At 46.6% G+C, this 14,303-nt stretch overlaps 2 protein-coding genes and 1 long non-coding RNA gene across 6 annotated transcripts in view; 1 reads left to right on the top strand and 2 right to left on the bottom strand.

Moving 5' to 3' along the window:
* Positions 1–1,175, bottom strand: part of RPS6KB1 (ribosomal protein S6 kinase B1) — a 152,713-nt gene extending 151,538 nt beyond the window's left edge. For both annotated transcript variants that reach the window (XM_042442711.1, XM_042442712.1), the window contains exon 1: positions 926–1,175. In XM_042442711.1, the coding sequence (XP_042298645.1) occupies positions 926–1,162 (237 nt within the window). In that variant the 5' untranslated portion in view covers positions 1,163–1,175. The remainder of the gene's footprint in view (positions 1–925) is intronic.
* A 343-nt stretch (positions 1,176–1,518) lies between these two features.
* Positions 1,519–8,203, top strand: TUBD1 (tubulin delta 1). Of its 2 annotated transcripts, XM_042442845.1 has the most exons (9): positions 1,519–1,542; positions 3,148–3,326; positions 3,884–4,031; positions 4,618–4,834; positions 5,541–5,769; positions 5,875–6,039; positions 6,609–6,749; positions 7,558–7,744; positions 8,071–8,203. In XM_042442845.1, exons 2-9 carry the CDS (start codon positions 3,155–3,157, stop codon positions 8,171–8,173), a joined length of 1,362 nt encoding a protein of 453 aa, XP_042298779.1. In that variant the 5' UTR covers positions 1,519–1,542; positions 3,148–3,154; the 3' UTR covers positions 8,174–8,203. The 2 variants fall into 2 exon arrangements, with proteins under 2 accessions (XP_042298779.1, XP_042298780.1); XM_042442846.1 differs by lacking the exons at positions 1,519–1,542; positions 3,148–3,326; positions 3,884–4,031 and having other exon boundaries at positions 4,663–4,829.
* Positions 6,627–14,303, bottom strand: part of LOC121917130 — a 9,564-nt gene continuing 1,887 nt past the window's right edge. The window contains exons 2-5 of one of the 2 annotated variants that reach the window (XR_006100966.1): positions 13,584–13,735; positions 10,941–11,121; positions 8,045–8,224; positions 6,627–6,745 (exon numbers count right to left, since the gene is read on the bottom strand). This is a non-coding gene — a long non-coding RNA (uncharacterized LOC121917130). Of the gene's footprint in view, positions 6,746–7,447; positions 8,225–10,940; positions 11,122–13,583; positions 13,736–14,303 lie in introns of those variants that run through there. The other variant, XR_006100965.1, reaches the window with a different exon arrangement.

The raw sequence follows: 14,303 nt of genomic DNA, 5'->3' as shown, positions 1-14,303 counted from the left end.
GGGGAACACTTGCCCATAGGGAAGCCATACTTGTCCATAGAGAAACACTGAGGAATATTTGCCCATAGGGAAACGTTGGGGAACACATTCCCATAGAGAAACACTGGGGAATGCTTGCCCATAGAGAAACCATACTTTCCCATAGGGAAACACTGAGGAATATTTGCCCATAGGGAAACATTGGCAAATGGATGGCCATAGGGAAACCATACTTGCCCATAGAGAATCATTACTGAATGCTTAGCCATGGGGAAACAGTGGGGAACCCTTTCCCATAGGGAATCATTGGGGAAGGCTTGCCCATAGGGAAGCCCTACTTGTCCATAGAGAAACACTGAGGAATATTTGCCCATAGGGAAACATTGGAGAATGGCTGGCCATAGAGAAAACATACTTTCCCATAGGGAAACCTTGGGGACTATTTGCCCACAGAGAGTCATTGGGGAAGGCTTTCCTATAAGGTAGCCATACTTTACTATAGAGAAACACTGGGGAACACTTTCCTATAGGGAATCATTGGGGAAGGCTTGCCCATAGAGAAAACATACTTTCCCATAGGGAAACCTTGGGGACTATTTGCCCACAGAGAGTCATTGGGGAAGGTTTGCCCATAAGGAAACCATACTTTCCTATAGGGAAACATTGGGGACTATTTGCCCATAGGGAAACCTTGAGAACGGCTTTTCCATAGGGAACCATTGGGGAAGGCTTGCCCATAGGGAAGCCATACTTTCCCATAGGGAGTCATTGGGGACTATTTGCCCATAGGGAACCATTAGAGGAGGCTTGCCCATATGGAAACCATACTTTCCCATAGGGAACCATTGGGGACTATTTGTCCATAGAGAGTCCTTGGGGAAGGCTTGCCCATGGGAACCCTGTGGCCCCTGCCCTCCCCGGGGTTCCCTTCCTGGGCCTTCCTCACTCCTTCCTCCAGTTCCTCGTCCGAAGCGGCCTCTTCAGGCTGGTCCAGGTCGATGTCGAAGACGCCCGCCATGGCCTCGCCCTCGGCGGCTGCCCCTTTGCCCTCAGGAGGAGGCGGAGGAAGAGGCGAAGGCGAGGTTCGAGAGCCGAAGGGGCGCCTCATGGGCCCAACGCGTCCAGCCCCAGCGCCGCCATGACGGCCGCCATCGCCCGGGAGCGGCAAGGTCCCTCCCCACATACTGCGCCTGCGCGGGCCTCGGAGGAGCCACTGCGCAGGCGCAAAACCCACCACTAACCTCCCACTGCGCAGGCGCACACGCCCAAATCGCGTCTTTTCCCTTACTCTCGCGCCTTTCGCCCCTCCAAACCAATGCGCATGCGTCAAGTACTCACTCCAGCGCCACCTATCGGTATAGATAAATGTCCTCCTCCAAGCCTTTTCTAGGCCCATGCGCACTGTTCTCGGGTGAAGCCCAAGCCTTGCCCTTCTTCCTAACGAGCTCCAAAAAGGGAGCATGCGCAGTAGGGACTAAGAGGAAATTCGTTGAAGGCGGGACTCAGACCAATGCGCGGCGCATGCGCAGTATCAAAAAACACCCCTGAAATCCTGATTTAAAGGTGAGTGGGACAGAAATGCTATTAGATTTCTGGAAGGCTTAGAGAAACTGAGGCACTGCAAGTGGGTAAAAAAAACCATGGCACTAAAGCAGTTTGACACCTGTGGGATCCTGGGATTTGTAGTTTGGACAGAGAACTACAAATCCCAGAATTCCATGGGAGGGGGATTTTGTAGTTTTTGGGTGAAGCAGGGCTCTGGGTGCCTCAGAAAACTACAGATCCCAGGGCTTTGTAAAGTGGAGGCAGCCTCAGCACTGAAGAAAAGATGCAGTTTTGACACCTCTTTTACCTGCCATGGCTTTGGAATCCTGGGATTTGTAGTTCTGGGAGAGGTGTTTTTTTCACCCTCCTCTGTGCTTCAGCAAACTACAGATCCCAGGGCTTTGTCTTTAACTGCCATGGCTTTGGAATCCTGGGATTTGTAGTTCTGGGAGAGATTCTTTTTTCACCCTCCTCTGTGCCTCAGCAAACTACAGATCCCAGGATTCCATGGGTAATTACTTTACTTTTAGCAAGAGATGCTAAAAGTGCGGACCCTGCTCTAATTAACACAATTAATTGATGTCTGATTAACAAATTGTAAGCCACTCTGATAGCCTTGGCTGAACAGCGGTGTATAAATAAATTATTATTATTATTATTATTATTATTATTATTATTATTATTATTATTATTATTATTATTATTATTATTATTATTATTGACATGGCTCAGTGATGTAGGATTCCCAGAATTCCCTACCATTGAGCCAAGGCACTTAAAGCAGTCTCAAACTGGATCATCTCTGCAGTGTCTGTTTTGGACCTAAGTCTATCTTTGGACCTCAGGCCAATGCGATCTTAGGCTGCATCAATAGAAGTCTAGTGTCTAGATCAAGGGAAGTAATAGTGCCACTCTATTCTACTCTGGTCAGGCCTCACTTGGAATAATATTGTGTCCAGTTCTGGGCCCCACAATTCAAAAAGGACATTGAGAAACTGGAGCCATGTGTCCAAAGGAGAGCAATGAAAATGGTGAAGGGTGTGAAAACCATGAAGCCCTATGAGGAGAGACTTATGGAGCTGGGGATGTTTAGCCTGTTGGAAAGAAGGTTGAGAGGTGATATGATAGCCCTCTTTAAATATTTGAAGGGATGTCATATTGAGGAGGGAGCAAGCTTGTTTTCTGCTGCTCCAGAGACTAGGACACAATGGAGCAATGGATTCAAACTACTAAGACTTAGGGAGCTGGGTATGTCTAGCCTGCAGAAGAGAAGGTTAAGAATGATATGATAGCCCTGTTTAAGTGTTTGAAGGGAGGTTATATTGAGGAGGAAGGAAGCTTGTTTTCTGCTGCTCCAGAGAACAGGACACAATGGAGCAATGGATGCAAGCTACAAGGAAAGAGATTCCAGTTCAACATTAGGAGGAACTTCCTGACAGTAAGGGCTGTCTGACAATGAAATATATAAGTGGTGGTCTCCTTCTTTGGAGGTCTTTAAGCAGAGGTTGGGGATGCTTTGACGGAGAGTTGCTGCATGGCAGAATGGGCTTGGACTTCATGGCCCTCGGGGTCTCTTCCAACTCTACGATTCTGTGATTCTATCGTTTCATTTTGGGATCCAAGGTGGAGGATGTCGATCGTCACGATCCAGCTTGGCCAATGTGGGAACCAAGTCGGCCGCGAAGTGTTCGATACCATCTGCGCAGATCTGCGCAGCGGCCAGGGACTGTGTTCCAAAAAGGAAAACGATTCCTACCAGGCCGCCTGCGAAGAACGTTTTTTCAGCGAAGAGAAACCTGGAGGTATTGTATATATACTCGACTATAAGTCGGCCTCGCGTATATGTAAGTCGAGGGGCCAACATTATGGATTTTTGACATGGCCCTTGGATAAGTCGAAGGTAAAACGTAGAGGCATGTAACAAAGGATCTAAAGGATGAAGCAAAGGAAAACGATGCCTGAGAACGTACAAAATTCCAGGATGCATAACTATTTGTATCCACACTTCCGCATCTGCGGCTTTGATTAATATGTATATCCTCTCCAGGAACTTCTAGATCCCCCCAGCGCAGAAGTTGACCATAGAGTTGTGCTGGAGGACTTAGATGTTCCTAGAGAAAACACTTCTGTAGGCATTTGTGGGTCCTCCAGCATGACTCTATGATCAACCTCTGGCAGATGTTGACCACAGAGTTGCGCCAGAGGACCTGGAGATGCCTAGCGAATGTGGAGGGACCATTGTAATTACAGAATGAAAGACGTTGGCACCTTTTATCATCCTTGGTTTCTGCTTTTGTTTCCTCTTTGTTCGTCTCTCCTTTCTAAAACGTGATTTGGCTTGCATTTTCTTCCCCTTCAGTGCTGGCCGCTCGCGCTGTTCTGGTGGACATGGAACCCAAAGTGATCGGACAGACTTTATCGGTGGCTTCCAAGTCCGGCAGCTGGACATATGACCACCGGTCTCAATTCTGTCAAAAGCAAGGGTCAGGGAACAACTGGGCAAATGGGTATGTACGCTGGCATCAATGCTGGAAAGATATGCCAGTCCTTATATATTTTCCCAGAGAGTCGAAGGCTTTCAGGGCCGGCATCCACAATTTGTTGTGGGTTTTTGGGGCTATGTGGCCATGTTCTGGAAGAGACTCCAAGGAGGACACATGCTCATCGTTCTCCATCATCACCACCTCATGCAATGCCCTCTGCTTTGGGTCCAGCAGTTGCCATTCCTCTTTGGCGAAGTACACCGCCACATCTTTAAAAGCCACCTTCTTCAAGGTTTCCTTCAGACCTTCACCATTCTTCCGTCTTTTGGAAGCCATCTTGGAAAGATTCAGTCCAAAGAAATACGAAGGGATATAAAGAAAGCAAAGCAGTCCTATTTCGAATCTGGGATCACACCAGGAAAATGGCTCACCGCAAAGCTTGGACAAGTCACACTCTCTCAGCCTCAGAGGACAGCAATGGCAAACCTCTGCTGATGAAACTTGCTCATTAAAAATAGAGAATGCAGTGATGATGGAGAACTATGAGCATGTGTCCTCCTTGGAGTCACATACTATATACATACCCAACTTCACTTTTTTTGTGTTCTAGTTACTGCGTCCATGGGCCCAAACACAAAGAAGCGATAATGAACTTGGTCCGGAAAGAGGCCGAGAAATGCGACCGACTGAGTGGATTTCTCACCATCATGAGCATGGCTGGCGGAACCGGATCAGGCCTGGGTGCCTTTGTGACCGCAGACCTCAAAGACACATATCCCACCTCATTCCTGCTCAACCATGTCATCTGGCCCTATGGAACCGGTGAGGTGAATGTTGCAGCTCTGTTAACAACTGTATTAGTATTATCAATATCAATAGATTATCATCCTATTTATTTTTAACCGGCCGTTTCCACAAAGGCCAGGACTCAAGGCGCACAGTACGGTTAAAACATGCTGCAGATCCAACATAGAAATGGAGTTAAGCTGGCCACAACACAACCTTAAGAAGCAAGTTCCAGAACCTGGAGTAGTCCTACTTCACATCCCTATGAGTGTATTTGTGAATGCGGTGGGACTGAAAGAACGGCATTTTCTGGGGGTCTAAGAGCCCTTGTAGGGTCATACAGGGAAATATATTTTGTCAGAATAGACTAGTACTTTCTAAGTAGTAAGCAAGTGCTCTTTCAGAGACCAATAGATGCAAATGTGCAGGGAACCAAAGCTACTGAAGGTATCCCAGCTGTCATACTCCCATGTGGAAACCTTTCAGATAGTCTCCATACCAAGTGTGTACTCCATCCATTACTTGGAGACACTATAATTTTGTGAGGACCCCAACTCCCAAGATCCCCTAGCTTCTGTCCAGGGGATTCTGGGAGTTGTAGCCCCCTCCAAGGTAGTATCTCCAAGTTCTGGCTCTTCCTTTTGCTCCTCCCCAAAGGCAGTTTTGTATCCTCCATGAGGAAAATGGTGAACCCATGAAGTCGATGCCTTTAGAGCCTCTCCTTTAATGCATCCTCTTCTTTTCCAGGTAATTGTGCAGAACTACAATGCCATCTTGACCCTCTCGCACCTTTACCAGTCCTCCGATGCCATCCTGGTTCACGAAAACGATGCCGTCCACAAGATCTGTGGGCAGCTTATGAACATCAAGCAGATCTCTTTCCGGGACGTCAACCGAGTCATTGCACATCAACTGGGGAGTGTATTCCAGCCGGCTTACTCCGAAGGAGCCACCCACTACAACAGAAGTCCCCTAGGTATGTGGTGTTAACTACACAACTTAGAGACGTCTCTAAGTTACTAGCACTCAGGCCTCCTTACTAGGCTATCTATGCCTGTCTTGTTTTCCCCCTTCTCCTTAGGGAGTCTAATGGAAGTTCTTGTTCCCCATCCCGAGTTCAAGATGTTGGGTCTCCGGAACATTCCTCAAATGTCTGAAAATTCCCTCCCCTTTACGACGTTCGCGTGGCCTGGGCTCCTGAAACACCTGCGGCAGATGCTCATCGCAAACGCAAAAATGGAAGAAGGTAAGGGGCCACCGACGAATCCAGACCGCATCCGGCGTGGAGCCTCCTATATTAAATGGTGTCTACAGGTGAAAGACGACAGGCGTTAAAGTTGCACCCTTGGCTAGAGTTCAGAAAGGTTGACAGGATTAAGGAATTTAAAATTCTCTACTAAATACCTCCTCTAACCGCAAGTCTCAGAATGTAGTTCCATAGCCTGAGCATGGCTGGCTGTGGGCTTCAAAGATCTGTAGTTCAAATAAGTAACTTTCCCAAGCCCTTCATTGGACCATCTAACCCCAACAGGAGGAGCCATTCTTACACACTCAAAGTCTTTAGAGATGAACTTGCCCTGAGTTGGGCAGACTCCTAGATCCCTTTGATACCACTTTTAACTGCCATGGTTGCATCTTATGGAATCCAGGGATGTGTACTTTGGTGAAGCAGTAGCGCCATCCGTAGCAGGGAAGAATGTGGAACGGCTCATGAAACTACAAATCCCGATAATCCCTAGGAAGGAGACGTGCCAGTTAAAGCAGCATCACTGCGTTGTGTGAAAGAGAACTTAGTTTTGACGCACTTGTTTCCAGGTATTGACTGGCAGGTGCGGCCTCCTGCGCCTGGGCTCCCTGCCCCTCAGAAAGAGTCTCCGAACCGGACAGTTCGTTTCAACACCTCCATCGCCAACCTGGTGACCTTGCGAGGCAAAGACGTACAGAGCGCCGATCTAGGTAAGAAATGGTTGGGAGTTAAAGGCTTTCGTGGCCGGCATCCATAGTTTTTTGTGGGTTGGGAGTTAGCCACGCATGCTTTCTCTGCTCTGTGGACACTTAGGCCTGTTACAGACTGCCAAAATAAAGCTGCTTTGGGTCTCTTTGGAGGTATGCTATTTAAATGACGCATGGGTCCTAAGAGTCCAGAGGTCGCGCCAAAGCCACACTCCATTCCTAAGCACTGGAGGGCAGCTTTGGTGCAGCTTCCAGATTCTTAGGGTGCATGCATAATTTAAACAGTATACCTCCAAAGAGACCCAAAGCAGCTTTATTTTGGCAGTCTGTAACAGGCCTTACTTTCCTTTTTTTCTAAGCTACCTTGAGTCCCAGCATCCAAAAAATAACAGTAATTATTATTATAATAGGTACACCTCCATTAATGAAACACATGTGTTCCTGGGCATGACTTCTTGAATAGAAACTTTAGTACTAAAGGAAGATATAACATGGAAAGACGTTTTTTTTGTGGGTTTTTCTCTGAAGATGCCAGCCGCAGATGCCGGCGAAACATCAGGAATAAACTCTTCTAGAACATGGCCACTTAGCCCAAAAAACCCACAGAAAACTATGGATGCCGGCCATGAAAGCCTCCGACTTCGCAATGGAAAGAATAGGCAGAGGTTTCTTAAACACATAAACAAGAGCGATGCAGCATGTTTCGGCACACTTTGTATTCAAAATTAAGTAAAGTCGGCCCTCGGTGTTCAGATTCTTTATCCACAGATTCAACCACCCACGGCTTTAAAGCATGTTATTCTTGTTATAGGAGGTTTCCGAGACCCTGCTTTATATACCTCTTGGCTAAACGCTCCAGAGGACACCCTGACCATCTGGAAAACCCCAAGAGCCTTTAATAGATATGAGAAATCCGCATCTCTGGTGAGCAACAGCCAGTTTTTGCTGAAGCCCCTTGACGGCGTCGTGGGGAAGGCCTGGAAAATGTTCGCTTCCAAGTAAGTCAGGGAAATGCTTTTTAATATGCCGTTAACTCCGAATTCTCAGTGGGACAAAATGAAAAGGAATTCATCAATACTGCCAGCCAACTTAGCTATTGTTCATGCTGCCATGGGGATTCTGGGAGGTGTAGTCCCCAAAGTGACTTTCCCAACCTCTGAACAAGGCAATATGGGTGTTCTCTTGTGCCGAAAGTCCGAGCCATAGATTAAAACCAGCAGAATAATATCAGCTGTGAATACCCGAAGCCCTGTTACTTTTTCAGGGGAATATAGCCACCGCCGAGGCCTGTTGCTCACCGAATCGTATTGTTCATTCCGCGCAGGGCTTACGTTCATCAGTACGCCAAGTTTGGGTTGGACGAAGACGCTTTTCTGGACTCTTTCACAACTCTGGAACAAGTGATCTCCAGCTACGCCAGCCTCTGATTTCAAAGCCATCTTTCGCCAGCCTGGGACTGGCTGCGCAGAGCTGAAGCCCTAGGAAGGGGGCGGAAAGGCCACATTGAAGGGTGCAAGGTATATAACTTTCACCATTGATGGAAAAACACACGAGAGCCAAGAGCCCAGAATGAAGAGCCTTTCTGAAGCACCCATATCTCAGGCAAGCTTGGGGGTTTATGCACATGCGGAGCTCTATGGCTGGAGCATCAGGGAGAGCTCCGTATTGCAATAGACGTCATTAACGCAAGCACCTATCTGTACGGAAACGCCATTTTCCACAAGCTACAGAGCACCCAAGACTCTGGACGAAGGCTAGAGCTTTTAGACATTGGCCAGTAAAAAGCACAAGTCACACAGGGATCAGGGTTACCCTCGCCAGCACCTTTTATATTTAAAATGCAACGATGCTTATAAAATAAACTTGATTTCCGATGGTGCCGTCTGCATTCGTGATTCGACAGCCCACGCCTAGCTTGCCCTTTCTAGATCTGCATCTTGTTCACTTCCATGGAGCTGAGGATATTACATTAAGAACTGTACTTGCAGTTGGATGGGTTGTGCGAAGGAGCGAGATAGTGAGCCACCAAGGTTTCTCAGCTTTGGGCCTCCAGATGTTTTGGACTTCGGTTCCCAGAAGTCCCAGTCAGTATGCTCATGGTTCAGGAGTTCTGGGAGTTGAAGTCTCAAACATCTAGAGGACCAAAGGTTGGGAACACTGTGCTAGACCAAATTGTGAGGCTTTCCAGTTCCTGGATTGCAGCTGCCAGCATGACTACATGATGGATATTGCAGTCAAACAGGCTATAGGAGAAGCACTGATTCCCTCCCCTCCCAGTGTTTGATAGTAGGGTTGGGACTGGAATATATTTCTATTCTGTGAGTGTCCAGCATCCTCTTGTCTCTAACAAACTGGCTCTAGAGATGTGTGAAGGCAGGGTTCCCAGTCCACTTACCCATAGGCCAGTTAGCAATACCAGCCACTGTAACGTAAGGATGTATTCTTTGCCTAAGAGGAGAGAAATTCATGCGGCTCACCATAAATCAGTAAGGCACAGTACTATCTATGGTTTCAAGCATCTACTAGGGGTCTTTTAAGGTAGGGATAAAGTAACCCCCCCTTATCCAAGACCCTCAGTGGAGGCCTGAAATTGCAAATGGTCCCAAACTCTATACCTGTAATGTTTTCAGACCTTAGTATGTGACCATGTTCTAGAAGAGTTTATTCCTGACGTTTCGCCAGCATCTGTGGCTTTGGCATCTCCAGAGAAAGAAGATGGCATATGAAGATGCCAACCACAGATGCTGGCGAAACGTCAGCAATAAACTCTTCTAGAACATGGCCACAGAGCCCGAAAAACCCACAAGAAACTATGGATGCTGGCCATGAAAGCCTTCGACTTCGCTTTTTGGAATTTGATTGTGCGTAACAAATTGCAGAGAGCAAAACTGTGGGACTACATTACATTTTTGTGCCATGGCTGACTGCAAGTAAATGAAATTGTGGATATGGATGGACTACTCTCTTTTACTTTTAATATACGGATGTAGACACAGACGCATCCCATGATCGGTTCGCCGTAGGGCTGCCATACGTTGGGAACAACTAGAATGCATGTTACAACTGTATTTTACTTTTATTACTTCAGTTAGTCTCAAAGGTGCTACAAGATCTCTTCACATACTTTTAATAGATAGATGTATGCACAAACGCAACCCACAAGATGGCGTAGTTGTCTAGCCCTACAAAGAAAGATAGACTAACTGCAGCATGCGAGAAGTGCTCTTAGCATAAGAATTTAATGCTATTTATTGCTCTTGGTTTGGATTCTCAACCCCAGGAGCAAGAGGGGATACTCGCAAAACAACCTCAAGCCAAAAAAGGTCCTTGGCTGGATATTTCGGATATAAGGAGATGGCGAACACTGCTAAAATTCAAAGTAGTGCTGGTAATAAAAGGATAATAATAATAATAATAATAATAATAATAATAATAATATTGGTACATAGATCTTGTTGCACCTTTGAGACTCACTGAAAGAAAGAAGTTGGCAGCAGGAGTTTTCCTAGATGCCAATTTATTTCTTTCAGTGAGTCTCAAAGGCGCTACAAGATCGCTCTACGCTTGTTAAAAGGTATGTAGAGCGCTCTAAATGAAGACAAAATGGGATCAATCTTGGTGCAATCTTGTTGGTTAGACCTATGGAAACCATTGTCGAATGATGAACCGACACATAGGTAAATCCAACTGAACCAATGGATCTGTTCTCATTGGGACTCTGTTTCTTGAAGAAGACACAAACTAGGAGAGGTTTGCAGCAGTTTGCTTTTGCCTGAGCCTCCTGGGAAAGGCAAGATTGTCCCTTCTTTCCTTCTCACTGAGTTAACTCAGGGCAAACTACATCATCATCATCATCATTATTATTATGTATCTTGAACTCATTTTGCAGCAACTGAAGTACGCTGAGGACAAAGAGGGAGGAAGAGGGAGAAACTGGGACGCTTTAGAAGCGGCTGAAAAAGTGGGATGGCAGAGGGTTAACCAGGGCAGTCCCTTCCAAATTGGGGCAGTTGGAGGATATGCATCTGCGGTAATGTTTTCCCCGATCTGACTGTGGGAGTGCGTTTTCTCATTGTTTTCAAAGCTCTGACCTTATATTTAAAACATGGCCAAGCTCCCCAAGCACTTTTAAAGGCTTAAGCACTTAAGAGAAAAGAAGGGAGGGCGGCCAAACCGTGTAAACAATATTTGTACCAGTCAAGTTGACAAATGGTTAGGCGGGACCTGCATTCGCTGGTCTTTCACGCAACGGCGGAGAGAGAGAACTTTGCACCGCTGTCGCTCTCCAAAGGTTGTCGCTCTCCAAAGGCCTCTGGTTACGTTAGCAGACTGGCCCAAAGTTCATAACTTTCGGAGGACGTCACCGGTTTGTTCCCTGTTTAGATTGTAAAAAGCATTCCCTTACGAAAGAATTGGCATTTCCACAACGCTTCCAAGCCTTTGGGAGAAGGGCACTGGGTTGCTTCATGCCTTTTCCTCCTCCACATTTGAGTGATATAAATATATTATTTCACCCAAGTATATCCGGTATCTGAAGGCGTATTTTTGTATTATATTATCGTTGTTGTTTGTCTTCGAGTCATTTTGGACTTGTGGAGACCCAAAGGCGAACCTATAATGTGGGTTTCTGAGGCTGAGAGTGTGTGTTTTGCGCAATGTCACCCATTGGGTTCCCATGGCCAAGTGGGGATTTGAACCCTAGTCCCATGTTTAAAGCACACCACGCTTTGCGAGCCATAAAGAGAGGTAGGTAAGAAATAGAATTGTGATGATGATGATTATTATCATCATCTCAGCCTCAGAAGACCCCATGATAGGGTTTGCCATTGAAATCTCACATTGGGAATCTGGGCGACGTTTTCTCCCATCAGAGTCAGTGCAAATAAATCAGGGCTGCATCCGTGCTGCGGAAAATAATGCAGTTCAATGCTGCTTTAACTGCCATGGTTCAAGGCTATGGGTTTTGTTGTGGCACCAGAGCTCTCTGGCAGAGAAGGCTAAATATCTCACAAAACAATAAACCGCAGAGTGCCATCGTGGCATTAAACTGCATTGTCAAACCCTGCATGTTATGGATTTCGATGGTCCCTCACTGCTCTTTGGTAAGGAGTCCAAGTAGATCACAAGTTGAATAGGAGTCAACAGAGCGATGCGGCAGCTAAAATGGCCAATGCAATTTTAGGCTGCATCTATAGAAGTATAGTGCCACTATATTCTGCTTTGGTCAGGCCCCACCAGGAATATTGTGTCCAGTTCTGGGCGCCACAATTGAAAAAGGACGTTGAGAAACTGGAGCGTGTCCAAAGGAGAGCGACTAAAATGGTGAAGGGTCTGGAAGCCATGCCCTATGAGGAACGACTTAGGGAGCTGAGGATGTTTAGCCTGGAGAAAAGAAGATTAAGAGGTGATATGATGGCCCTGTTTAAATATTTGAAGGGATGTCATATTGAGGAGGGAGCAAGCTTGTTTTCTGCTGCTCCAGAGATTAGGACACAAAGCAATGGATACAAGCTACAGGAAAAGATTCCACCTTAACATTAGGAGGGATTTCTGATAGTAAAAGCTGTTTGACAGTGGAAGACACTCCTTGGAGAGTGGCGGAGTCTCCCTCCTTGGAGGTCTTTAAGCAGAGGCTGGATGGCCATCTCTCGGGGATGCTTTGATTTGGATTTCCTGCATGGCAGAATGGGGTTGGACTGGATGGCCCTTGGGGATCTCTTCCAACTCTATGATTCTATGGTAAACCTTGCAAAAGTATATCCAAGGCCTGAGAGAACCTTTCAGGGCTTGGCACCGGTTATACCACCCTCTGCGTGTATGTAGAAAGAACAAGGCATGCCCTGGCATTGCCTTGCGTAAGCAAAGAGGGCCTCTGAAAGAGAAATGAGTTAACAGGAAGAAAGGATTGACGGAGGGGGAAAAGAGAAAGAATGAGAGAAACAGAGAGGACGGTTTTTATGCAAAGTTGTGAGCAATAAAAGAAGTAACACAAGCATTTGGTTTGAAGCAAGCCTTTTTTTCTATTCCATTCCCCTCCTTTTTTTCCCCCCCATTAAGAGATGTGGACTAAAATTGCGAAGGTGGTTTCCAAACAATGGCCCTCCAGGTATTTTGGACTTCAGCTCCCAGAATCCCCAGTCAATTTGGCCAACGGTCAGGGATTCTGGGAGCTGAAGTCCAAAACACCTGGAAGACAAAGGTTCGGGAACCTCTGCTAAATGTTTAACACAGTTGGATGCGGTGCTGATAGAAACTGGTTTATATTGGCGCAAGAGGGGATCATCTTAGTTATAAAACTTACCGGACAACAGTGGTTCCCAAACTGGGATCCTTAGGGTTTTTTTGGACTTCAGCTCCCAACAACCTCAGTCAGACAATGTTCAGGGATGCTGGGAACTGAAGTCCAAAACACCTGGAAGGCCAAAGTTCAGGAACCATGTAACCTATCTGAGGCCAGTCTACCTTGCAAGGCTGGCCCAAGACATGCAAATGTTTGGATGCCTAAACTCTACTTCCAAATGTTTGGTGGGAGTTTGGAGTTAATGCATTGGAGCCAAAGGTGCCACAAATGTGACCGTCCGAATTGTCCATTTCCCACCAAGATCCAAATGGAAGTCTGACCATCGTTTTTTTATGGCAACTTCGCCTCCGGCAGACAAATTTCTTAGGCTTTGTACCTCTGTCTAGCTCTGTAGTATCTGCGTATCTCTCCCCTTCTCTTGCCTTTGCTAAGCCCTTCTCCAAAGCTCCACTAAAGATGGTTATCGCCTTGCAATCCATCCCTGAGACCTCTAATCCACCCCTTGGCTGCAATCTCTCTCTTTTTTGTTTTCCAACCTGCCTGCCTCCGGTTATTTCTCTTGCGGCATCCAATGCATTAGTCATTTGGGACCCGTGACTCAGCGCAAGGCAGGTAACCTTTTTCCCAGAAGCAAAATGCGCTGCTCCTTTGGGTGCGGCTTCATCTCGGTCACAGGAACAGCTTGGTTCTGCAAAGAGTACAATGGAAAGGGTAAAATATATACATATACACACATACACACAACTGGAACTTCTTGGTTGCTGCGTCAAGGACTCCGAACAGTTGCATTTACTTTGGCAGAGGTGCGACTCGCCTCTGGGTAGAGCTTGGACAAGTTCCTTTTCAAGGAACTACACTTCTTCTAGTGGCTCCGGCTCCGGAGACCAGGTTGAATTCACCTTTGGCCACGAAACCCACTGGCTGACCTTCGGCAAGTCACAAGCTCTCAGCCTCAGCGGAAGGCCAGGGCACATCTCTTAACAAATTGTATCCAAGAAAACCCTACAATAGGTTCGCCTTAGGGTTGCCATAAGTTGGAAGTGACGTGAAAGCACACACAACACATACACAAATTCTTCTACCGGTTGTGGTCCCCAAGAGTAATGTCCCCCTTCCTTTAAGGCTGAGAGTACACTCATGCCTCCATCTTTGCGGCTTTGATTATTCATGGATTTGATTCATATGTTCTCTCTAGGAATATTTAGGTCCTCCACTGCAACTCTAGGGTCAACTTTAACTAAAAGTTGCACTGAAAG

Source organism: Sceloporus undulatus, chromosome 11 (genome assembly GCF_019175285.1).
Source record: "Sceloporus undulatus isolate JIND9_A2432 ecotype Alabama chromosome 11, SceUnd_v1.1, whole genome shotgun sequence".
Lineage (NCBI taxonomy): Eukaryota > Metazoa > Chordata > Lepidosauria > Squamata > Phrynosomatidae > Sceloporus > Sceloporus undulatus.
The sequence above is the reverse complement of the archived record's forward strand: the minus strand, read 5'-3'. Positions and strand labels throughout refer to the sequence as shown.